Consider the following 25616-nt stretch of genomic DNA (forward strand, 5'->3'; position numbering starts at 1 on the left):
CTCTGTGTAGCCCTGGCTGTCCTGGAACTCACTTTGTAGACCAGGCTGGCCTCGAACTCAGAAATCCGCCTGCCTCTGCCTCCCAAGTGCTGGGAGGAGAAAAGAGGCTGGAGAGAAAGCTCAGTAGCAAAGAGCACTGGCTGCTCTTCCAGAGCACTACAGTTTAATTCCCAGCACTGACGGCTCACAACTATCTGTCTCTTCAGTCCCAGGGAATTCAACAACTCTTATGGCCTCTGTAGGTATCAGGTATCAGGTAAAACACAGACACATAAGCAAAACACCCAAATGATTAAATAAGTAAATAAATTAAATTTAAATTTAAAAATAATCAAAGAAAAAAGAGAATCAATTTGAGATGAGGGGGTATGGGAGGGATTCAAAAAAAAGGAGGAAAATAATATAATTCTATTTTAATTAAAAATATTTTTTTTAAAAAAGTAAAAGAAAAGCTACAAAACAATGTTTACTGAAATATTAAAATTCTCTTTTAAAAACTGTGTAAGGGTCATGGAGTACAGATCTATAACCAAGAAACTTTCGACAACTTTTTTATGACAGGTAGATACATACTCTGCAATAAAGCCATTTTATTATATTCTCAGGCCAGTAGTAAGCATGTTTTTTTCCTGAAAATAATAATAGAAAAAAGTTTAAATGTTTATTCCTAGAGAGAAGTATTTACCTTATAAACATAAAGATATTCTCTGAGGAAGGCTCCTTGCTGAGCAGCAGACTGTTTGCTTTCATTGATTAAAATGTGTCTAAAAGCAGAAACAGCATTGTCTAGCTGCCTCAGAGTATAGGACTGGCGTCCAATGGTGAAGTTGATGTGATCCTCTGCCAGAGACCAGCCCTTTCCTTTGTAAACTTGCATGGCTTGACAATAGCAGCGCAAAGCATGTTTTTTCTGTAAGAAAATAAATGAAACGTATTGTAGTTTAAATGTGCCTTGAACTGGAAGAAAATAAGCACAACTACATGCAGAGACATACGCAAATATAAATAAGAAACTGGCTCATCCACTAAAAGAGAATGTGATAAAGAAAATGAACCTAACAAGTAGGATGATCTCACCATCACACAACTCTATGTAGAACCATAGGTTAGGTCTCCTCGGTCATCTACAGTATGAGTGTGCATGTGTTTGTCTGTTCTGACACCTGCCCCTTATTTCTCTGAGATCAGCTTCTAAGAAAAATATTCATTGCTCAATTTGGCTTTATTTATTTCAAATTCTTTCTGTGAACAGGTGAGGTCTAACAGTTGATTGTTAGTACCAATCTAATTGGATTTAGACTCACTATGGAAACACATCTCTGAGAGTGTCATGAAAGAGTCCAGAGGATTTAGCTGAGGAGGGAAGATTCATCCTGAATATAGGGGTACAAACCTACAGGATGTGGGCTCCTATACTAAAGAGAGACAGAGGGGCCAGTGAGATGGCTCAAGGAAGAGACATATGCATGCAGGCCTAATGGTCTGAGTTCGATCCCTGAACCCCATAAGTGACAGGGGAAAACTGACTCCAAAGAGTTGTCCTCTGACTCCCAGAGGCATACAATACCACAACACCATGTTACCTCACACACACAACACTAATAACAATAAATGAAAACCTGAGTCACAGAAAAGTCAGGTAACCAAATTCAAACTTTACATATCAAGATTTAAGCCTGTATATATCTAAACCCAAATCTCATGGGGTTTTTTTTTTACCGACATATTTCTGGAAAGTAAAATTTATTTCAACTTTTAGAGTTAAACCATAAAAAGTTGGCAAGTTGGTGAGAGCAGGCAAGAGTTTTCAGATGGTAAAGGCTTGCCAGCAAACCTGACAACTAGAGTTAGATTTGGAGGAGTCGCTTTGTAGAAGGAAGACAACCGTGATTGTAATTAGTCTGACTTCACACATGAGCATACACAAAAATGAGTACACACGTGCACACATACAGAAACAAACAAACAAACAAACAAAAAAGTGTGACAAGAATCCCACTACTTAGGAGGCAGAGGCAGGTGGATCTCTGTAAGTTAGAAGCCAGCCTGGTCTACAAAGTGAGTTCCAGAATAGCCAGGGCTACACAGAGAAGCCCTGTCTTGAAAAACCAAAAATAAGGGGGGATGGAGAGATGGCTCAGTGGTTAAGGATACTGACTGCCATTCCAGATGACCTGGGTTCAATTCCTAGCAACTGCACAACAGCTCACAACTGTCTGTAACACCAGGATCTGATATCCTCACACAGATATATGTGCAGGCGAAACATCAATGCACATACATTTTCTTAAAAAATTAAAAAGAGGAATACAGGGCTAGAGAGATGGCTCAGCGGTTAAGAGAACTGACTGCTCTTCCAGACGTCCTGAGTTCAATTCCCAGCAGCCACATGGTGGCTCACAACCATCTGTAATAGGGATCCTTCTGGTGTGTCTGAAAACAGCGACAGTGTATTATTCACATGCATGAAATAAATAAATAAATCTTAAAAAAAAATACAAATAAATGATGAAAATGAAAAAAAAACTTTTAAAAAAGGTTTGGTTTTACTTGTAATTATGTATACACAGGTGGGGTTGTATTCCCAGGCAAGTGCGGGCACCCTGGTAGTCCAGGAAAGGATATCAGATCCCTACAATTGAGAGTTACAGGCAGATGTGAAGAACTCAATGTGGGTGCTGGGATCCCAGCTCAGGTTCTCTGGAGCAGCTCATAACTGCTGAGTATCTTTCCGGATGGATACAACAACCTTTTAAACACAATATGCTTACCTGCCCTGCTTTACTAAAACGGTGGCCTGCCAGGATCATATGAAATGCGTATTTTCTAACCATGGGACTCTTCATGTTTATGAAGCAATGTGCAGCCTGTTCCAAAAGAAGGGCACTTCGGAGATCAGAATCCTGTGGATGTACAAAAGAAAGAACAGTTAGCACCAAAAGTGAAAGCAAAAGAGCTTTTCTTTCCTAGCATATGACAGAGCCAATATGTCCCTTAGAACAGAAGAGGGCAGAGATGAAAGTGAAACTAATCTCAGTTCTTCCTCCAAGCAGTACACAATGTATTTTAAAAGACCCCCCCCCAAATGACCTTTTTTGTTCCTTTTAATAAAATCCAAATGGCCAATTATGATGTGCATTATGTAGTAAATCTCTGAAGAACTGCAGTCCCTCAGAGCAATTACAAGTGGGCAGCAGAATGAAACTGAGAGTTGGATACAGACATTCTAACTAAAGATGAACTCAAAAACACAAAACAGAAAAATAATTCTATCAACTTAGTTTCTCCTGAATATTATCTGGCGACTAGTAGCATATTTAATGCACACCTCTCCCCAAAGAATACAGGTTAGATTATGTACACTATGATGTAAGCTAATTTATGACTTTTTAAAGAACATTTGCTTAAAGGAACCTTCAATTTCTTCACAGGCTCTTTGTAAATCAGGGCAGGAGAATTGCAATGCAAGCAGTTCCCACCTTCCTGACCCTGCCCGCCCAGGAGCTGTAACCACTCATCCTCTCTGCCTCCCCTCCTGGTAAGCCATCGCTTCAGAGATAAGGGAGAAAGTGATGAAGTTTGCTGATTAAGAATCAACAACTTTTCCCCAACTTTCTCTAGGTCCTCAGCCTCAAGCTGAACTTACCAGGCCCTTCCATGTGTTCTGCTGCCATTATTTTCCCCAGGGAAAGTTAAAAACAGAAAACATTGACTTTTAAATGCAATTATTTCAACAAATTACTTACATCAAGCAGACCGCTATTATAAATTATCTTTGTAACAGTCTTAAAGCCTTAAGAGACATTCCATGCCCTCATATTTATTTATTTATTTATTTAGAGTAGCTACCAAAAAAGCAAGCATCTTTGCCAAGCCAAGCTGTTCATTTGCAGAGGACTGTTCCAGTTTGGTGCTGCCTTTTCAGTTTTTCTTTCCATATACATGAGTGCTTATATGACTAACATGCACATATGAAAACAAACAAACATGTACATTTTTATATACAAATGGTAGTATACTCAATATCTTGCTTTTTTATATATATTCTAATATGCAAAAACTTCATTAAATTATAGTCACCAATTAATCACATGTTAGTTTTTTGCTACTATAAAAAGATGCAATAAGTGTATTTATAATTTCTGTGTGCATGTCTATATGGTACTGGGAACTGAACCTAAGCAAGTGTTCCACCACTAAGCTCACTCTGTAGCTTAAGGCTGATCTATAATTCTATACAGCCCTGGCTGGTCTCAAACCCACAGCCCTCCCACCTCGTCTTTTGCATGTCAATACACTTAGTCATTTAAAAAAAAAAAAAAAAGAGCCAGGCAGTGGTGGAGCACACCTTTAATCCCAGCACTTCAGAGGCAGAGGCAGGTGGATTTCTGAGTTCAACGCCAGTCTGGTCTACAAAGTGAGTTCCAGGACAGTCAGGGGCAAAGAGAAACCCTGTCTCGAAAAATCAAAAAGAAGAAAAAGAAGAAAAAGAAAAAGAAAAAGAAAAAGAAAAAGAAAAAGAAAAAGAAAAAGAAAAAGAAAAAGAAAAAGAAAAAGAAAAAGAAAAAGAAAAAGAAGAAAAAGAAAAAGAAAAGGAAAAGGAAAAGGAAAAGGAAAAGAAAAAGAAAAAGAAAAAGAAAAAGGAAAAGAAAAAGGAAAAGAAAAAGAAAAAGAAAAAGAAAAAGAAAAAGAAAAAGAAAAAGAAAAAGAAAAAGGAAAAGGAAAAGGAAAAGGAAAAGGAAAAGGAAAAGGAAAAGGAAAAGAAAAAGAAAAAGAAAAAGAAAAAGAAAAAGAAAAAGAAAAAGAAAAAGAAAAAGAAAAAGAAAAAGAAAAAGAAAAAGAAAAAGAAAAAGGAGAAAGAAAGAAAACCTCAGTAATTACTCAGATTTTTCTATTACATAAATTTCTGGAAGTAAAGACAAATTAATGAAAATTATGTAATCTCAAATTCTAATAATTGCAGACAAATTGCTGCCAAAAATATTACGAATAAATACTCTCAATCAAAGGACAGTAGACTTTGAGGGAGCAGTGGGGAATATGGATCCTGAAGTGGCCACCTCCTATACCTAGGCAGGACTCTCAGTGGAGGCATGAGCACAGCAACCCACTCACAAACTTTTTTTTTAAAGATCTCTGTGTGTGTGTGTGTGTGTGTGTGTGTGTGTGTGTGTGGTTTTTTTAAAGACAGGGTTTCTTTGTGTAGCCCTGGCTGTCCTGGAACTCACTCTGTAGACCAGGCTGGCCTCGAACAAAGAAATCCGCCTGTCACTGCCTCCCAAGTGCTGGGATTAAAGGCGTGTGCCACCACTGCCCAGTTTTTTTTAAAGATTTATTTATTTTATATATATACACACACGAGTACATTGTAGCTGTCTTCAGACACACCAGAAGAGGGCATCAGATCCCATTACAGATGGTTGTGAGCCACCATGTGGCTGTGCTCTTAACCAATGAGCCATCTCTCTAGCCCCCACCCACAAACTTGACTCAAAATGTGTACTACATACAAGATGTACAGAGATAAAGGAGAGACAGAGGAAATGGTCAACCAACCTAAATTGAGACCCACCCCCCTGGGCAAGAACCTGTGATGCTATTAATGATGCTCTGTTAAGCTTGCAGATAGGAGCTTAGCATAATGATTCTTCAAGAGGCTCCACCCATGCAGAGACCTACAGCCAAGCATTAGATGGAACTTGGGGAGTCTTGTGAAAGAGGGGAGAAAGATTGAGGAACCCAAAGAGGACAGGGACTCCACATGAAGACCAACAGAGTCACCTAACCTGAATCCCTAGGGTCTCCCAGAGATTGAAACATTAACCAAAGAGTGATCATGGGCCAGACCCTGACCCTCTACCCCTTTGCATATGTAGCAGAAGTGCAGCTTGATCTTCATGCAGGTCCCACAGTAACTAGAGTGGAGGCTGTCCCTGAACCTGTTGTCTGCCTATGGATCTGGTATCCCTAAGTAGGCTACCTTGTCTGGCTTCAGTGGGAGAGGATGTGTCTAGTCCTGCAGTGACTTGGTGAGCCAGCAGCAGTGATACCTGGGGGAGGGAGTCCCTCTTCTCAGAGGAGAAGTGGAAGATGGGGGAAGGATCTGAGTAAGGAGTTACTGGGAGGAAAGGGGTGGCTGATATTGGGATATAAAATAAATTAAATGAGAAAAATGAAAAAAAGAAAAGTCTGGTTTCTGAAGCTAGAGAGATGGCTTAGCAGTTAAGACCTCTTACAGAGAACCCTAGTACAGTTCCCAGCATCCATGTCGGGAAGCTCACAACTGCCTGGAACTCAAGCTCCAGGGGAGTCCAAAAAGTCTGGCCTCTGTGAACATATAAACCTATCTCTCTCTCATCTCTCCCCTCCCCTCCCCTCCCCTCCCTCCCTCCCTCCCTCCCCCCCCCCCTCCCCCCCCCTCTCTCATTCAATTTCATTAAACAGGAAAACTCGTATAGGTACTAATCCTGGATATCCTACTTAAAGGATGTTTTCTAAAAATCTGTAAAGCTTTCCCAATAACTCAATTAAACTCACAAAATAAACTCAGCATTCTCAAATTTAGCCCTCATAGGACTAAGTGATTCAAGAAAGATCGTAAGTCCACATCATGAATTAAATAAGCTGAAATAAAATTAGGCAGACTACTGGCTTCAAACATACTATGACTCTCAAATCTTTACCATCAAGTTATTGCAAACAGGGGTTTGGTGACATCACTTCAAAGATTAAAAACACCAAACTCTGATAACCTCAGCTTATTCCCCAGAACCCACTTAAAGGTTGAATGAATGACTCTACAAGCTTGTCCTCTGACCTCCATACACATGCCAAACACAAAAATATATATAATAGAAAATACACTTAAATAGGAGGCTGAATATGTAGTTTAGTAGGACAGAACTTGCCTGGCATATGTGAGGCCCTGAATTCAATCTCAAACACAGGAGGGGCAAAGAAGGTGGGATAGAGAGGGAAGATCATTGCAAATTCATAATTCTGGGAAAAGTTACTAGAATCTGTTCCTACTCATGCCCTAAAGCAAAAAATGACAAATCATATTTATATATGGGAGTAGAAAGGCAAACACATTTAAGCAAGGGAGAAAAAAAAATTCTTGGATCAGAAATTCTTTGTATATTCACTGATAACCCTAGGTTGAAAAACACAACATACCACTCAAAGTCATGATCAGATTTGCTTTTGAAGGAGAGTATGAATATACTTCAAGAAGCCTTATTCAGTATGACTAAATAGCTCATGTCTGACTCGATGTGGTGGTCTGAATACGAACAGCCACCACAGGCTGATATCTGAATGCGTAAGTCACTAGGGAGTGGCACTATTTACCACACACAACAGTAGTGCCAAATTAAAAAGAAAGTAGTGGGCTTTCGGATACCTTTGAGATAGGAATCAAAGTATGTGTCAGAGAATTAAGGATTATACCCGGCCCATTACCAACATCTAGTCCATCCCATGACAGGACAGATGAACACAGAAGTACCTCAAGCATTGCGAACCTCTTCATCCTGAGCAAGGAGAGCCAACTGTCGATAACGTGACACAAAAGTATCGAGTAACAAATTTGAATTTTTTTGATATGTTATTTTAAGATGCCTTGGGTTCATCCAAAGTAGACTAGTGTGGTTAGCCATCTTTTAGATTTACCTACTTTGGATGCATTTTGAAAGCTTACTGGTTTTCTTTAAATGGTTACAAGGTAAAGGCAGACACTAAACACTCTCAATGTTTTTTGGGTTTTGGTTTTTTGTTGTTTTTTTTTTGAGATTTGTGTGTGTGTGTGTTGTGTTCTATTAATCATTTTATTCATTTACATTTCAAATGATATCCCCCTTCCCGGTTTTCCCTCCACAAGCCCCCCATCCCATCCCCTCTCCCCTTTGCCTCTATAAGGGTGTTCCTCCACCCACTCACCACCTCACTGCTCTAGCATTTTTAAGCACTAATTTATAGTAAATTGAAATGCATGCAAGACTTAGTTGTACACAGCATAGAACTTATATCAAACAAGATGCCATATACACAGTCGTTAATAATGAAAGGTAGACTGAGACTACAGAAACAAAATAAACTCAATTAGGGCTGTAAAGATGGCTCAGTAGTTAAGAGCACTGGCTGCCCTTGCAAAGACCCAGTGCTCAGTTTCCAGCACCCACACTGAGGCTCACAACCATCCACTAACTCCAGTTTCAAGGAATCTGACACTTTCTGACCTCTGTGAGCAACAAGCACACATATGAAGCAAAGACATTCACGTTGACAAAATACTCATAAACATACATTAAATAAAAATTGAAACATAATTTTCAATAAATAGATTCAAACTATAGAAGACATAGTAGCTGAATGTGGTACTATGACTGAAGTCCTCAGAACTCAGATGCATAAACTATAAAAACTGTCAAGTTCCTCCTACCACCAAAAAATCAAGAAAAATAAATAAAAATAGAGTACCCCCCAAAGAAAACAAAAACAAAAAACCCAAAACTTTAAAATGAAGTTAACAATTAACTAGCAGTGTTTAAATCCTAAGAAAGCCCCTCCTTAGAAACTAATGAAATCAAGCACTACACAGTCCAGTACCTCACTTGTCAATCGTATTAGAAGAGCTGCAGCCTCTGAGTACTTGCTTTGACTTTTTAAAATTTCAGCACTAAGCAACACACATCTTTCAGCCAACACCATATTCCTAAAAAAAAAAAAAAACCAAACAAGGAAAAATAATCAGCATCAGAGTAATTCTTTAGCACATCGAAGTTACAATGCAGTCACAGGCCACTAGCAGATTTTGAGCAAGAAGTCTGTCTTGTGGTAGCCTGATATTCACAGCTAAACCTGCTCCCTTTTCTTCTTTCTAGCCCTTTTTTGGATATACAAAAGTCCTATGCATGCTTGCTCCAATAGAAGAGTCTCACTTTCTCTAAGAACTTATCCTGTACCTGCCTAGCTCCACACTCATACAGCTGCTCGTCAATATCCACAATTGAACCTGCCTGCTCTTTTGGACCCTAACTCAAAAGGCAAGGCTATCCTTTCCTCATCTCCTTCTGGTAGCTTCCAATTTGCTCCTTCTCTGTCAATGTTCTCAAATTCAATAAAATGATTAAGATTTTGGAAGAGAAGTCTGTTGTTTTCTACCTACTTTTTTAAAAAAAAGTAAAGCTCATATCCTTATTCTTTTTAGAGGTGCTAGGGATCAAACTGGGAGCCTGGCAAATGATAAGCTACAGGCACAGCCCAACATGTCTTATCATCAGACAATTTTAAAGTAAGAACCATAATGCAAGGCTGCACATTTTTAGTGATATGCACCTATAATCTTGGAAGGAAAGAACAAACTCTCATCAAGTTGTCCTTGACTTCCATATGCATATCATGTTGGATGTCCATATCCACGTAAACACACATAAAAAAATTAAAAATGTTGGAGGGGATGGTATCACTCTCAACAAGTATTGTAGGTTGGACATAATACCACACACCAGAATATGGAAGGCAGAGGTAGGTGCATCTGTGAGTAGATCAACTTGGTCTACATGGTGAGTTCCATGCCAGCCTGGGATACACGGTGAGACCCTGTGTTTTAAAAGAAAAAGTACGCTTACACATTTGAGTCTAGAACTCCAGAAATGGAAACAGAGAATCAGGAACTTAAGATAACTCTTGGCTACATAGCAAATTTAATCCAGCCTGAATTACATAAGACCCACACTCCCTAAAACAAACAAATGCTTTGATGTCATACTTTCCATAAATTACATTTTCAAACAGGTATTCCTGAATACCTAAATCTGCCTTAGTGAACACAAAGATAAACCTCTAATATTCACGACAGGTATAGTTAGTCATATAAGGCTTGGTTCCTAAATTCTATAAACTGTTGATTTTAACAAATTATTACATTTTTATTTGTATTATATTTTTATATTTATTTGTGTGCATTCCCATGTGGAGGCACAAATGCACTTTCATTACAGCATTCATGTGGAGGACTGGACAACTTTTAGGAGTCAATTCTCTCTTCTGTCATGTGGGTCCCAGGGATCAACTCAAGTTGTCAGATTTGGCACTAACCATCTCTACCCACCAGTATCTTGCCAGTCCTATGGGTACTGTTTCATTTTAAGCATTGCTATTACTACTACCACTATATGAACAATAGAGGGATCAAAATGATTTTTTTATGTCTTCTAATGAATCCATTCTACAACAGAAACATCAGGGAGCTAGGCATGTAACTCAGTTGGCACAGTTCTGGGTTCAATCTAGCACCATTAAAAAGAAGTCTGATGATGGCAGGCAGTGGTGGTGTACGCCTTTAATCCCAGCACTTGGGAGGCAGAGACAGGGGTATTGTTTTTAAATTCGGGGCCAGCCTGGTCTACAGAGTGAGTTCTAGGACAGCCAGGGCTACACAGAGAAACAATGATGAGGATCTACACAAATATGAAGCCCTACACAGAGAAATAAGATGAAGATCTATTCAAATATGTAGCAATTTTCATTTACTACAACCTAAGTCTTAACTTCAGCTTAGGAAGAATTGACAGTTAAGGCTCCTAACAAATTTATCTCCAAGCCTTTCTAAATCTATCCCCCTAATACTTTCCATACTTTGAATTCTTGTCTCCTTTCCCATTGGCCTTTACCAGCAAACCTAGAGAGAAAACATATTCCTGTAACGCACAACTCTAGAAATGTCTCTGTGGCAGCTCTAGAACCTAGGCACACTGCACGAACACCTACCTAATGAATACAAACCAGAGCCTATCCTAACACATCTGGCCTGGCTGATAGTCTCCTTCTCTGTAAGAGTTCTAACAGCACTCTACTTCTCATTTTCTCTGAGTCTGGATTACTTCTCTCTTTGTGCTCCTGCCTAATTAACAATAAAAAATTCAAAATGGCTGATTTCTGAAGGTAAAATAAATGTCACAGAACAAACATGTTTCCCAATGTAATACAGAACTTTACTACATATATCCACAAATACAGCCCAGCTAAGAACTGAGAAGTACTATTTTCTCTTCAGCTTGTCTCTAAATCAATTGAGAACCTAAGGCATGAAAAGCAAACAACTACTTATAAATACCAAATGGGTCTCAAAATGGGCAAAATACAATATTATAGCCATACTTGCAGATATCCCTGTATGTCTGGATCGCTGTGTCCATGTAATGAGCAGGGTATGGCCTAGGAGCTCCTGGTTGAAGAAAGGCTGACACGGCTGCCATTTCCTAAAGGGGAGAAACACCATGATTTCAGGAGAAACATTCTCATATTGAGTCAAAGACTGGAGATCTCAGAGCACATATGTATAAATTGAGGTTTAATGTATACTCAAAATCATAATTTGTTTTGACTTAAAATTCTGGACTTTGCGGGGTGTGAAGGCCCACACCTTTAATCCCAGCATTTGGGAGGTGGAGGCAGGCTAATCCCTGTAAGTCTGAGGCTAGCCTGGTCTACACAGTAAGTTTAGGTTAGGTAGGCTACACAGAGACCCTATCTTTAAGAAAATTAAGCACACAGAGTCCTATAGGATTTAAAAGTGTACCCTGACATATCCACAACAAGGTAATCCTAAAAGATTTGTTGTACAGACATCAACATATATTTATATAAACCAAAATGACTGTGGCATCAGTAGAAGAGAATGTCTTAAGCAATTTTGTTTTGTTTTGATTTGAGACAGGGTTTTTCCATGTCCAGGCTGTTCTGGAATTTTCTCTATAGAGCAGGCTGTCCTTGAACTCAGAGATCTACCCACCTCTGCTTCCTTAGTAATGGGGTTAAAGATGTGTGCCATCACTGCCCAACTTAAGCAATAATTTTATTAGAATACCACCATATTTCAGTCTGGTTTTTCGAGACAGGGTTTCTCTGTATAGCCCTGGCTGTCCTGGAACTCACTTTGTAGACCAGGCTGGCCTCGAACTCAGAAATCTGCCTGCCTCTGCCTCCTGAGTGCTGGGATTAAAGGCGTACGCCACCACTGCCCAGCTTTCAGTCTGTTTTTACATACAAAAAACTATGCTATATGGCTCTACACTTTTCCTATTTTTATCTATATGTGATATTGTATTTAAACTATCTAAGCAAAGGCAGCAGCTATACAAGAGAAGAATTTAATACTGAAAAATAAGGTGTATTTATTATAATATTATATGTTCATAACTGAAAATACCTGCAGTTCATAAAAGCTACTATAAAAGTAATAAGCATGAGAGAACACTTTGGAACAGTTCTCCTGAAACCTACTCATTTGCATAAACAAAGCACAAGTAAACTATGGACTGGTAACTTAGAAGATGACCTACACACCCTGTTGGACAGCTTAGCATGGCTGGAGAATACAATCTAAATACCAAATGTCTCCTCCATCAGGGGCTGAGATAAAGAGGAGCTTCTAAGAGGATGAAGGAGGAAGTAAAGCTGCTCTGAGCCCAGAACTGCACAAAGAGGAAGCGAAGGGAGACACTTGTCTGGAGAGGAAGCCCATATGCACTCAAGTGTTGACTGTCAATTTTAATTTTTAAAAATGCTTCAAAGGTTTAGGGATACAGCTCAGCAAGCAAGGAGGCCTGAGCTTGACTCCCAGCATCACAAAATAAACAAACAAACGAACAGTACCAACCAAGGCACCTGCTGCATAAAGCATTGCTTGATCGTTAAGAAAATCCTTCTTTGCAGTGTGATAACAACTGTAAGCCAAATCATAATGTTGCACCAAAAAGCACAAGTCAGCCATCTTCCTGATCTGAAGCTCAGGTGCTTCTGGTGGGTACCTAGAACATAAAGAAATAATTTATCATTTGTAGCCCATCATACCATCACACCATAAAATACAGAGGAAGTTGTTCAACTACCCAGAACATGAATTTTATCTATTTTTTAAGTTCTATCTTCAAAAAAGATTATCAATTTTCAAAACTACTTGAAGTCAAAAGTTAATAAATATGTTTATCTTATAGTCCTGGAAACTTCTCAACTGCAGATAAGCATTTGTCCCATGGACAAGTTTTAAAGTAAATAAATGGTTAATACTGGTAACTTACTTATATACAACTCTGAAAAAAACGTTTAAATTCAAATAGACTAGCCATTTTCCATTAAAGCAAGATTTTATAAGAAACAAAATTTGCTAAACTTGTTCTTTGTTTTAGAACAGTAGACCAAGTAGACCCGTATGGTGACTAATGCACCAGTACCTAGAAGCCTAAAGCAAGAGAGCACCAAGCTGAAGAACAATGGACAGTTCAACAAGATGCTGCCTTAAAAAATCATGTTCCACGGGCTGGAGAGATGGCTCAGTGGTTAACACTGACAGTTCTTCCAGAGGTCCTGAGTTCAATTTCTAGCAACCACATGATGGCTCACGACCACTTGTAATGTGAACTGATGCCCTCATCTGGTGTGTCTGAAGATAGTTACAGGGGAAAAAAAGTATGCACCAAAGCTAGTACTGAATATCCAATCCAACTAATCTAACTCCATCTTCTTAAGTAAACAGGTACAAAATGACATTGTGAATTATTTGAGTTTTGTTTGTTTTTGCTTTCACCACTCTAGCCATGGACTGTTGACAGATTTACCATATCAGACATGACTTCACTCCTTGTGCAGGCCTCAAATCTAACCGGAAAGCAATTGGTTACCCATGTAACTGTCATGTCGCTACTGTACCAGTACATGTGGCCTGGCAGGTGGGCACTGTGACATCCAACGTCCTCTGCCAAGTAAGACCACTGATGGCTTTTCCCCAATAGTTTATATATCACCTTCTAGCATCATGAAAGCTAACCACCAAGGAGGAAACTGTCCTGGTCAGTTCACTTTCTCAGTGTTCTGTAATCACACCATGTGGAGTCTTCAGCAAAAGGGTCTCAGCTGGGAGAACAACTAAGAGCAATGGTGAGAACCTGTGCGACTTTGGCTGAAGAGTTTCTTTGTAAATATCCTCTTAGCCAATGGTAGCAGTTCACACCTGTAACACTAGTACATGGGGAGCTGATGTAAGATCATTACAAGTTCCAAGCTAGCCTGGGCTTACACTCAAGACTCCATTTCAAAAAATAAAAAAATAAATTAATTTAAAAGTCAGATTTTAAACAGTATCTTTCTTAAGTATCAGAGTTTTGACCAGTATGAAAATAAACTAAAAAGACAGTCACTGTTTTTATATTCAAACACTAGACAAAGTTAAACACAGTAGAGTTAAATATAGTGATATTTTACTCACAACAACCCAGATGTATTCTTCAGCTCATTAATGCTCTTTTCTGGAACTTTACTACCACTAAACCATTTCTTAGTGGCAGAAAACAGAGATCGACTCAAACCTTTCCTTGATATTAGCTAGAAAAAAAATTAACATGTTGACAAATATAAAGGCTTGAAATTATTTTCTACAAACCAAATAATTTTAAGCTTTATAGAGTAAACAAATATTTTATTAAAACTAATTATAAAAATATTTAGGAACTGCAGAAATGGCTCAGTTGCTCACAGTACTTGTTGTTCTTGCAAAGAATCTGGTTCAGCTCTCAGCATCCACATAGATGCTCACAATCAACTGTCTCTCCAGTTCTGGGGAGAGGGACTAGGCACACATGCGATACATACGCATATATGTAGGCAAAACACTGGTACATATAAAACAAAACTGGAAGCAGTTTTGTTTTGTTTAGTATCCAATATAAATACAGGCTGTAGAGATGGCTCAATGGTTAAGAGCACTTGCTGCTTTCACAGAGGACTAAAGTTCAGTTGCCTGCACTCACATGGTGGCTAAGAACTATGTTACTCCAGTTCCAGGACTCCAATGCCCTCTTCTGCCCTCTGTGGTCACCAAGTATGAAAACGGTACACATGCATACATGCAGGCAAAACATTTATACACATAAAATGAAATTTGATAAATAAATCTTAAAAAAATAAACTGTCCAATAAACTAAAGAAATCCCAAATTAAAATAACTTGGTGTATCTAGGTAAGGTTCAGGAGAACTTCATCACTGATATTAATTTCAGTCAGTTTTCATAGTTTGTCAAAAAACAAAAATCAAAACAAAACTTTAAATACAAATCAAACTTTTAATAGTCTTAAACTCATTGACTTAACTTGAAGATTAATAACCTAAAAAAACTTAAGTCTTACCTGATCATTTAACTGACGAATTGTTTTCTCTATGTGTGGCAAAAGGCCACGGAATGTAAACTCTTGTATAAACTGTCGGATTCTATCATGATCAGTAAGTGTTAAACAAGCACCACGAATCACTCCAGCACTTGCTTTCTTTGTCTCGTGTACTGAAGAAGCAGACTTTGCATAATCTGAGCCATCAGTATTGTTAGGAGGGTCACCACATTGGTCTATTTGAAGTGGATGAATTCTGAAGTTATTTGGTAGGCCATCTACTGAAAAACAAATCTCTCATTTACTTTCAGAATGCAGCAGAAAACCTAACAAAACTACCATACTATTAAAGGAAAAGATGATGATCCCCTTCTCTCTGTGTATACTGAGATGAAATGCCATTAACATTTTCCCATTCCAAATTAGAGGTTTCAACTGGTGAGAACTACAAGTTGTTCACTAGCCTCCACATACATGACACTGAGCGTGCACGCACACACATGTAAATATGTGTAATAAAAGTTTTTAATTAAACTAAGGTGCTTGAGTGTTCCTGAAGCAGGCTGTCTTATGTAATAGATTGTTGCTAACATGTAAGTGAGCTATAGACCATTACAGCAGCTGCACATGGTGGCACGGGCCTACAATCCCAACACTTGGAAAGCCGAGACAAATGGATTTCAAGGTCATAAGCAAATAGTGAGTTCTAGGCCACTCTGCACTGCACAATAAGAGCAACAAAACAAATTTTAGAGCTATCATTATCAAAACTACAGCTTAAAAATACAGGAATACAGTTTTTTAAATCATATAAACCTGGGATATTGTGCTGTATATCACATTTTCCTGGCTTTCTAAAAGAGAAAGCTGACTGTTATTCTCTTTCTAATGTGATATTGAACTAAAAATGACCATTTTTTTAATTTTTACTTTTTGTTTGTATGTACATAAAGCTTACGGAGGCTAACAGAGGGCATTAGGCTCCCTCTGGAGCTGGAGTTACAAAGTTGTGAGTGTTCTGGCATGGGTACTGAGATCTACCTCAGGGTCCTCTGCAAGAGCAGAAACCACTGAGTCCTCTCTGTAGCCCTCATGACCCACTATTATAACACAACAACAAAAACCAGAATTCAAAGGACTGAGTAAAAGAACTCTTAACTTTTGAACCAGGTATGTTGGCACATGGCTATCCTCCCAGTACTTGAGAAGCACAGAAAGAATTTTAAATTCAAAGTCAGGTCCTCTGCAAAAGCAGTAGAAACTCAAGGAGCTGAGACAAGAAAACCTTAATTTAAAGCAGAGACTGATAACTTAGTTAAATCCTTGTCTTAAAATTTTAAAAAAAGAGTGGGGGCTGGCCAGATGGCTCAGTAGTTAGGGGCACACACTGCTCCTGCAGAGGACTTGAGTTCAGTTCCCAGCATCCACATCAGGCAGCTCAGGAACACCTGTATACAACTCTAGCTCTAGGTGGATCTCATGTGTACGACCTCCTCTGGTACTAGCATTCACAGACACATAAACAGATATAACTTACAATAAATCTTCTTTAAGTTTTTAAAGAAAAGGGGCTGGGGATATGTCAAGGATGTTTGTTTGTTTGCTTGAGACAGGGTTTCTCTGGGTAGCGCTGACGGTCCTGGAACTCGCTCCATAGACCAGGCTGGCCTGGTTTTACAGAGACCCACCTGCCTCTGCCTGCTGAGTGCTAGGATTAAAGGCATGTGCCATCACCATGTAACAAGAGTGCTTTAATAACGATAAATACTTTCAGCCAAAAAAGAACTTAGAAAGCATAACAAGACCTTTGACTTCGTTATCTAGTCCATCCAATGAAAGCAAGTTACTATCAGAATTCTTACTGGAGGTCATAGTACAAGGGCCATCTTCATATGATTCCTAGCAAAACAAAATGCAAAGCATTACCAATATAATTAATCATGTTTAAATATTGCCAAGTACACCAATACCTATGATTCTCCTGCTGAATGTGGCTTCATAGACTTGATAAAGCAATACTCTCTTCTGGCCCTCTATTCTGTCATGCTGTATTTTAATTCCTTTCATACTCAGTTAACTATGCTAATTCTTCTGCATTTAAATGATCTCCATTTCAAATTCATCTCAACATTCATGCAGATGTTTATGTAGGCACATAAATATGCCCATGAATCCTAAAAAATAATGGCAAAGGAAAAGCTTGCCAGAGTCAGGCAGCAGGAGAAAAGAATAACTTTAAAATCTCCCAGGTCATAAACATAATGCTAGCAGGAGTGTATTCTGAATATACTCAAGGGCTGTAAAAAATACCCAACACAGATGGGCATGGTGGCGCATGCCTTTAATCCCAGCACTCAGGAGGCAGAGGCAGGCGGATTTCTGAGTTCGAGGCCAGCCTGGTCTACANAGTGAGTTCCAGGACANCCAGGGCTATACATAGAAACCCTGTCTNGAAAAACCAAAAGAAAAGAAAAAAGAAAAGAAAAGAAAAAAGAAAAAAGAAAAAAGAAAAAAGAAAAGAAAAGAAAAGAAAAGAAAAGAAAAGAAAAGAAAAGAAAAGAAAAGAAAAGAAAAGACCCAACACAGTGCTCAGTCCTAGAAAGGCACTGAACTCTCAGGCCATCCCTCAACACTACTACTACATGACATAAACATTAAAAAAAAAAAAAAAAAGCTGCTCTATAGCCAGCTGATTTGGGTTCATTTATGTCTAAACATTCCTTCCCCCCTAGCATAGTATGAAAGAAAGCCAGCATTATTTCAGTATGGGTTAGAGAGAGGTGGCTTAGTGTTTAAGAGCACTTACTGCTCTTATAGAGGACCCCGGTTCAGTTCCTAACACCTAAAGCAATAGTTCTTAACCACCCTTGGCTACAATTCCAGGGTTTCCAATGCCTGCAGAAACTCACATTATAAGTAAAAATCAACAAATCAATAAATATTTTTAAAATGAGTAAAATATTAGACACTATGTCTAGATTAAAAAAAATCTACATGACAGAAAAATAAGGAAATAAAATGATTTTTAATCAGCATTTCTATTTGATCAATAATTATATAAGCTTTTAAAATGATTTTTAAATATCACATAAAGAGAAAATAAAGTAGGGTAGCTACACAAAATATATTTTCCATTTATTCGAAAAATCTTCCTTTTAAACAAAAAGTCAAATCCTTTTGCTATTGTTTGTATTTTCAAGACAGGGTTTTTCTGTGTAGACCAGTCTGTCCTCGAACTCTCCCTGCAGCTCAGGCTGACTTCAAATTCAAGACATCCACCTGTCTCTGCCTCCTGAGTGCTGGGATTAAAGTGTGTACCACCACCGCCAAGCTAAAAAAAGGTCAAATTTCTACTAACCAAATAAACCAAAGGACTTGGTGTTGACTCTATCAAATAGCACACTGTGTTACTTAACTTTGTGAAAAATAAATAAATAAACTCTACAACTATCCACTTCAACTATCAAATAACCAACACTAGTCAACTAGAAAGTATGAGCTCCATAAGTGGCCAGAGAACAGCACGGTGGAAATGTAAGAAGGCAACCCCAGCAGGGAGATGACACAAACCAGGCTAAGAGCAGTCTTAGTTAGTTTGGGAGAGAGGGGTTTAGGGAGTGAGGGGTGTGTACTATGTACACTATATACAACAGGCTAGCCTTGAACTCATTGAAATCCACCTGCCTCTGCCTCCTAAGTACATGTTTATCTCTTTATGGCTGGCCAATCTAATTCAAGTCTTAGTATATGCTGTGGTTTGAATGAGGAATGTTCCCCATAGGTTCATGTATTGGGACACTTAGTGGTGCTGAGTTCTAGAACCTTTCTGAGGCTGACGTTTGCTGGAGGAAAAATATCACTTGGGGCAGCTTTTGAGGGTTTACAACCTCAAACCCCTTCTTGCTTGCTCTCTGATTCCTGTGTATAGAAGGAAAATGATCTTTCTGCTTTCTGACTGCCAGGCCAGCCTCTGACTCCTACTTCCATACCTTCCCCACCGTGATGGACTTAATTTCTCAAAAACTGTAAGGTAAAATAAACCCTTTCTTTTTTTTTTTTTTTTTTAAGATTTATTTATTATTATATCTAAGTACACTGTAGCTGTCTTCAGACACACAAGAGGGAGTCAGATCTCATTACGGATGGTTGTGAGCCACCATGTGGTTGCTGGGATTTGAACTCAGGACCTTCAGAAGATCAGTCTGTGCTCTTAACCACTGAGCAATCTCTCCAGCCCAAATAAACCCTTTCTTCGTGGTGTTTACCACAGGAACAGAAGGTAACTAATAGAGCATGTAATTCCCTTTTCAAAATGAACCACTTTATTTAAGAGATTATACTGATGGATCAAAACTAATCATATTAGTACTTGCACTGGTTAGCCAGGAAGCAAGGCAGGTACCTTTAGGGTAAGGCTCTTATGTCAATGTCCCTTCAAAGCACCCTTTCCTTTATTTTTAGCTAAAAGTTTATGGTGCAAGCTGAACATGACCAAAGACATGTCAATCTGTCACTTTAACCTTCCTTTCACATGTGCTCCATGACTCTGAACTGAGCATGTCCAACAATACATCCACTGTTTCTTTAAATTATGAATGTAAACTGAGCATGCTTGGGAAGAAATACAACAGAGAAAGGTTAGGAATGGACTCCAAATGAAATCCTCATGCTTCCTCAAATCAAGGGAGGCACTGCTTTGAAAACGACTCCCCATTGGCATTGCCTGTATCATGTAAGATGTCTTCCCCCTCCTGTATGTCTTGGCTGTGCTTGTTTTGGCTCTGAAAACCTACTATGTTCAGTTACAAAACTAATAAGTAAACATTTTCTAGACTCATGCTAGTGCATATGAAAAATGTCAACATTTGGAGGCAGGATGATTGAGAGATAGGAATAGACAGTCTGGGTTACCTAGCAATTTCACAGGCTAGGGGCGGACACCTTTGATCCAAGCACTCAACAGGCAGAGACAAATGGATCTTTGGGAGTTTAAGGCCAGCCAGGTATAAAGACCTTGTATCCACCTACCCCTCAAAAAAGAAAAATCTACAGTCATATCTTTTTGAAATAAATTTAAATACAATTTTTGCGGTTTGGTTCGGCTTTTAGATGTACCTGGTTTTGGATACTATTTTTCTGGAGATACTGACTCCACGGATCTGGTATCTGTTCATCTGATGCTCGATTTGGTGCTCGAGAATTGATTTTAAGTAAATAGCAACCCTGAGTTCCATATTTCTGTTTCATTTCTTCATAAATTGATTCAGCTCTAAAGAAACAAACAAAAAAACTTTGTAATAACCTTAGACAAACTTCAGACAGAACTTAGCAGACCTTATATGTTTTGCTTGTCTTTATATTACTTTTACATTTCTATTTATATGGGAGGTCAAGGACACATACCACACTGCATGTGTGAGTATCAGAGGACAACACTCAGGAGCTGGGGTTTTCCTTCTACTTCATGGGTAGTGGAGACTCAACTCAAGTCACCATCCTTAACAGCAAGAAACTTTAACCACTGCAACATCCAGTCAGTCCATACATTAGATTTTATTTAGTTTTCTTTAAATGTGTGTGTGTGTGTGTGTGTGTGTGTATGCGTGCGCGCATGTGCGCGCACGCAAGCCTGCATATATTTAATATGTACTACCTGCATGCAAGAACCCAAGGAGGCTAGAAGGTATCAGATCCCTTGGGGCTGAATTATTAACAGTTACAAGCTTCCATGTAGGTCCTGGGACATGACTATGAGTCCTCTGCAAGGGTGGCAGTAGTCTTAACCCTGAGCATCAATCCAACCCTAAGAACAGATGTTTCAAGTAATTCAGGAATACCCCCCCAAAAAAGACAAAACAGAAAATGTAGAGAATATAAAAATGTAAACAAAACCTCATGATAATTAAACCTACCTTCAAGACAGTCATATCTGTTGCATAGGCAATTCTGAAGGCCAAATTAGTTTGGGGGAACTACAGAAAGCAAAATTAGTTTCTTTACAGCACAGACCATCTAGGAGCCCTCCACATGCTCTAGTGGAAACTGCCTATTTCCAAAGAGCTACTTCAAACATACAGATCAGCAGCTTTCTGTCAACTTTTGGAACTCATCTTCAGAAAACATAATTTGAAAAAAATTTTTTTAAAGATTTATTATTATAAGTACACTGTAGCTGTCTTCAGACGCACCAGAAGAGGGCGTCAGATCTCATGGATGGTTGTGAGCCACCATGTGGCCTCTGGGACCTGAACTCAGGACCTTCAGAAGAGCAGTCAGTGCTCTTATCGCTGAGCCATCTCTCCAGCCCCTTGAAAACATTTTAAAACTATAAATAAATGAAAATTATAACATCAAAATTTTTATAGGACAGGGAAGAAAAGAGAACTACACCAAAGTGAATGAAACCCTCATTACAAAGACTCACTCTATTCTTGAAAAAAGTTAGAGTAGCTGAAGCCTTGAGCTACTTTTCAGATTAAAAAAAAAAAAAAAAAAAATCTTCCCATATTTTGAAAACAAAAAACAAAAAAAAAACCGCATGCCATCTTCAGCTACATACCAAGTTTGAATTCAGCTTAGGCTACATGAAAGATGGAGGGTGGCGGGGAAGAAGGACAGAGGGAGGGAGCTACCACACATGCTTGCTGTTGGTAGAGAAAATGAATTGAAATGTGACAACCTAAGAAGCAAAGAGTACAACTGAGAAATGAAATTCTATTAAGTCCAATCTGCTTTATTATTTATAATTTTTTAATTCTTTCAAGTCTGGATATTGAACCCAGGTCCTCAAGAAAGGTAAGATCTACCATTAAGCTACATACATATCTAGCCCCAAGTCTAGTTTACATAGCTATTCTCAGTCAACTGGCTATCTTGACAGCTAGAAAATATGAAGACTTATTCATAGGCAAATGCTGACAGTTCACAAATGATCATCCTAGCAAACAACAGAATCATATAGCATCTTATTAAGGCTCGGTTAGTAAAAGTTATGAAACAATGTAGATAAAAAAATACAGAAACAGCCGGGCGTGGTGGCACACGCCTTTAATCCTAGCACTCAGGAGGCAGAGGCAGGCGCATTTCTGAGTTCGAGGCCAGCCTGGTCTACAGAGTGAGTTCCAGGACAGCTAGGGCTACACAGAGAAACCCTGTCTCGAAAAACCAAAAAAAAAAAAAAATACAGAAACATGCTTATATATAAACACACTGAAGTAAAATTCCTGCTCACTTTATAATAATACTGCTAAAAGCCTAGGATCTGGGCTATTCAGATGGCTTGTAGATGGGCATGCTGTCAAGTCTGAAGACCTGAGATTTCTCTCCTCAGACCCACACGGTAGAAGAAGAACTGGTCCTTTCAAGTGTTACCTGACCTTACATGCACGCATGCTGTGATGTGCACACACACACACACACACACACACAGAGCAAAATTATTCAAAAAATTAAGATTCCTTGGCCTAATTCTCGACCGTCAATTGAACATCCTTATTACAACCACTCAATACAGGAGATAAACCATGTTCAACTGAATCAAAGTAATTTTAATAACCAGCTCACATTATTTTTTGCATATACCAATGGTTTTTAGACACGTCTTTTTAATCCTAAAAATGAATAGTCCATAAGAAGTATCTGCTCTGCTTCTGAGTTTATAGAAAATTAACTAGAGGATAGAGTTACTGTGCAAAGGTAGACTGGCCTTAGAGTGCATTAGAATGTGGACTCAATCTCAACTACTTACATCATTACCAATATCTCAACCAGTGAACATTTATGTTCAAAAATAAGAATTATAAATTACAAGAACCAAGTGGCAATCAGATATTAAGAATAGTATGAAACAAGTTTAACCTGACCTATACCTTGAAACAAATGCCAAAGTAAACTCTAAAGCATAGTTATTTTTATGTTTATATTACAAGAATTCATTTTAGGGAACAGCAAGACAGCTCAGTAAGTAAAAGCATTTGCCACCAACAACCTAAGTTCAATTACCAGGCCCTCATGGTGGAAGAGAACCATCTCCCACAACATATCCTCTGACCTCCACAGGTGTGCTATGAAACATATGCATGCGTATACACACACACACACACACACACACAAAATCAGAAAGATGTGATTCTCTTTTTTAAAAAAAATAAAACGGGTTGGAGAGATGGCTCATTGGTTAAGAGCACTGACTGCTCTTCCAGAGGTTCTGAGTTCAATTACCACAACCATCTGTAATGGGATCTGATGCCCTCCTCTGGTGTGTCTGAAGACAGCTACAATGTACTCATATAGATAAAATAAATAAAAATAGAACAAAAATTTAAAAGAAATACTTACCTCTGTTCATCTCCTGAAGTTACATCATGCAAAAGCACGTAATATTTAAGTGTATTTGGGATAAACCACTTAGGGTAGGAATAATCATTGTTGTGCTGAATTCGATGCTGTTCCTGTGACAACTTTGAAAACTGTTCCATAGGCTCAGCTTCACCAGACGATGCCACCAGCATACCTTATAACCACAATGTCAGGGAAATTATCACATCTCTCGATGATAAACACTACTTTATTAATATAAATTTTAGGAGAGATCTTCTGGCCAGGCCCCATGGCACAAGCCTGTTAATCCCAGCTACTCAGGAGGCTGAGACAAGAGAGTTGCAAGTTCAAGGCTGTGTCTGCACTATAGTGTGAGTTCCAGGCCAGCCTGAACATCTAAGGGAGGGCCTCTTCCTCTAACCTCCATGTGCACAAGCATATACACTTACACTCCTACCTGAGTATATACCACACATAATCTACATTCATACACATATTTCAAGTACCCAGATCAGAAACCCCCCCAAAAAAGTAACATAATTTTGAACATGATATCATTACCAATAAAAAAAATTCTCCATTCTTAATAACTTCTTGAAAAATTTGTCTTTATTGGCTTCCAGATGACTTAAAGGATACATGCTAAATAGTGATTCAGAAACTCATGATCTGATGCTGGCATGGACTGCAGAAAGGTCTCTCTGTAAGACTCAAACCATGGAGTAGTAGCTAAAATGAACAACATGCAAAATGGTTAGAATTCAGCAGAATCAGCTTATAAAAGAAAGATAATAATTTCTAGTAGTAAACAAGTATTGCTCCCTGTGCTTTAAGATACATCTGATATCAAGGCAAGCACAATTTCTCTCATTTGTAGATGCAGAATGTTATATAAATACATCAAATCATTCACATATTTAGAGATATATAGAATACTATAACATCTATGTTTTAAGTTATTCATGCAAGTACGTTTATAAATGGAACTACTCAGGTATACAGAAGGGAAGTGTCACTCCTGAGCCTGTGCAGCATCCCAGAACCATGGACTTACTAGATCAAAGTAATGAGAACTAAACTTTAGTCCCTGAACCAGTCACCTCATGGTCACAAGCAGAGCCTGTTCATAAGAGATCACACTTTGCACTTTTTCCAATGAGGTTGATTTCACCCCTCAGGAAAAACTGGACAGTACTGGAAGGCATTTTTGATTGTCACAACAGAAGGAGACATGACTACTGGTGCTAAGGGGAAAAGGTCAGCAACTCAAAGACATCTAAGAGTGCACAGAGCAAAGCAGCTCCACACACACCAAGAATCACCTGGCTCAAAATGTCAGGATGGGTAAGATCCTATAGCCTGACTACAACCAAGCCTTTTCCAATTTTACATATTAGCAATACTGTGTGAGTGTGTGAGTGAGTGTGTATGTGGTGGTGGGGAGTATGTGTGAGTGTATGTGTGTGCATGCACGTGGAGGTCAGAGGACAACTTTCAGGTTGGTTCTGGGAACTGAACTCAGGTGGTCAGGTTTGCAGCAGAAAGCACCTTCACTCTCTGAACCATCTCACTAACACATCGAAAATCTTGTAAAGAGAATTTCAAGAATATAATTACTTTATAATTAAGTCAACTCTTCAGCAATTAACATTTCATTTTTTTTTTTTAATTTGAACATACTTAAACTTAGTCAGACATGGTGGTTCGTGCCTCTAATCCCAGTACTCAAGAGTCTGAAACAGAAGGATAACAAACCTGACATCAGCCTGGGCTATAAAGTGAGGTCAGGTCTCAAACAGCTGAGTAAAAGAGAAATAGAAAGCAAAAAGAAAGGGTGCGGTGTGAAGCCAGATAGTCTGACATAGTGGTGTCTGTGTGCGTGTGTGTGTGTGTGTGTGTGTGTGTGTGTGTAATCCAAGCACTTGCAAGAGGGAAGATGGAGGACCAGGTAAAAATGACTAGAAAGGTAGAAGAAAAAAACTATACATGTTGAACAAATACTGTTATCTCATCTGGTACCAAATAAGCTTTTTGTTACTTGTCTTGTTTTGTTTTTTGAGATAGCATCTTGTTATGTAGCCCTGTCTGACCTTTGATTAACTGTATAGACTATCATTTGTGTCACCACAACCACA

General features: G+C 38.7%; 1 protein-coding gene across 6 annotated transcripts in view; it reads right to left on the reverse strand.

Moving 5' to 3' along the window:
* The window catches only part of Trappc8 (trafficking protein particle complex 8), a 77222-nt gene that overhangs the window by 36680 nt on the left and 14926 nt on the right, over window positions 1-25616 (reverse strand). Inside the window, exons 3-14 of one of the 6 annotated variants that reach the window (XM_029546925.1) lie at window positions 24121-24210; window positions 23500-23674; window positions 20278-20431; window positions 17025-17061; window positions 15184-15443; window positions 14267-14382; window positions 12662-12812; window positions 11161-11261; window positions 8608-8713; window positions 3647-3667; window positions 2772-2903; window positions 686-910 (exon numbers count right to left, since the gene is read on the reverse strand). In XM_029546925.1, coding sequence (XP_029402785.1) covers window positions 686-910; window positions 2772-2903; window positions 3647-3667; window positions 8608-8713; window positions 11161-11261; window positions 12662-12812; window positions 14267-14382; window positions 15184-15443; window positions 17025-17061; window positions 20278-20431; window positions 23500-23674; window positions 24121-24210 — 1568 coding nt within the window. Of the gene's footprint in view, window positions 1-685; window positions 911-2771; window positions 2904-3646; window positions 3668-8607; window positions 8714-11160; window positions 11262-12661; window positions 12813-14266; window positions 14383-15183; window positions 15444-16967; window positions 17062-20277; window positions 20432-23499; window positions 23675-24120; window positions 24211-25616 lie in introns of all 6 variants that reach the window. The other 5 variants (XM_029546922.1, XM_029546923.1, XM_029546921.1 and 2 more) reach the window with 5 other exon arrangements.

Source organism: Mus pahari, chromosome 15 (genome assembly GCF_900095145.1).
Source record: "Mus pahari chromosome 15, PAHARI_EIJ_v1.1, whole genome shotgun sequence".
Taxonomy (NCBI): domain Eukaryota; kingdom Metazoa; phylum Chordata; class Mammalia; order Rodentia; family Muridae; genus Mus; species Mus pahari.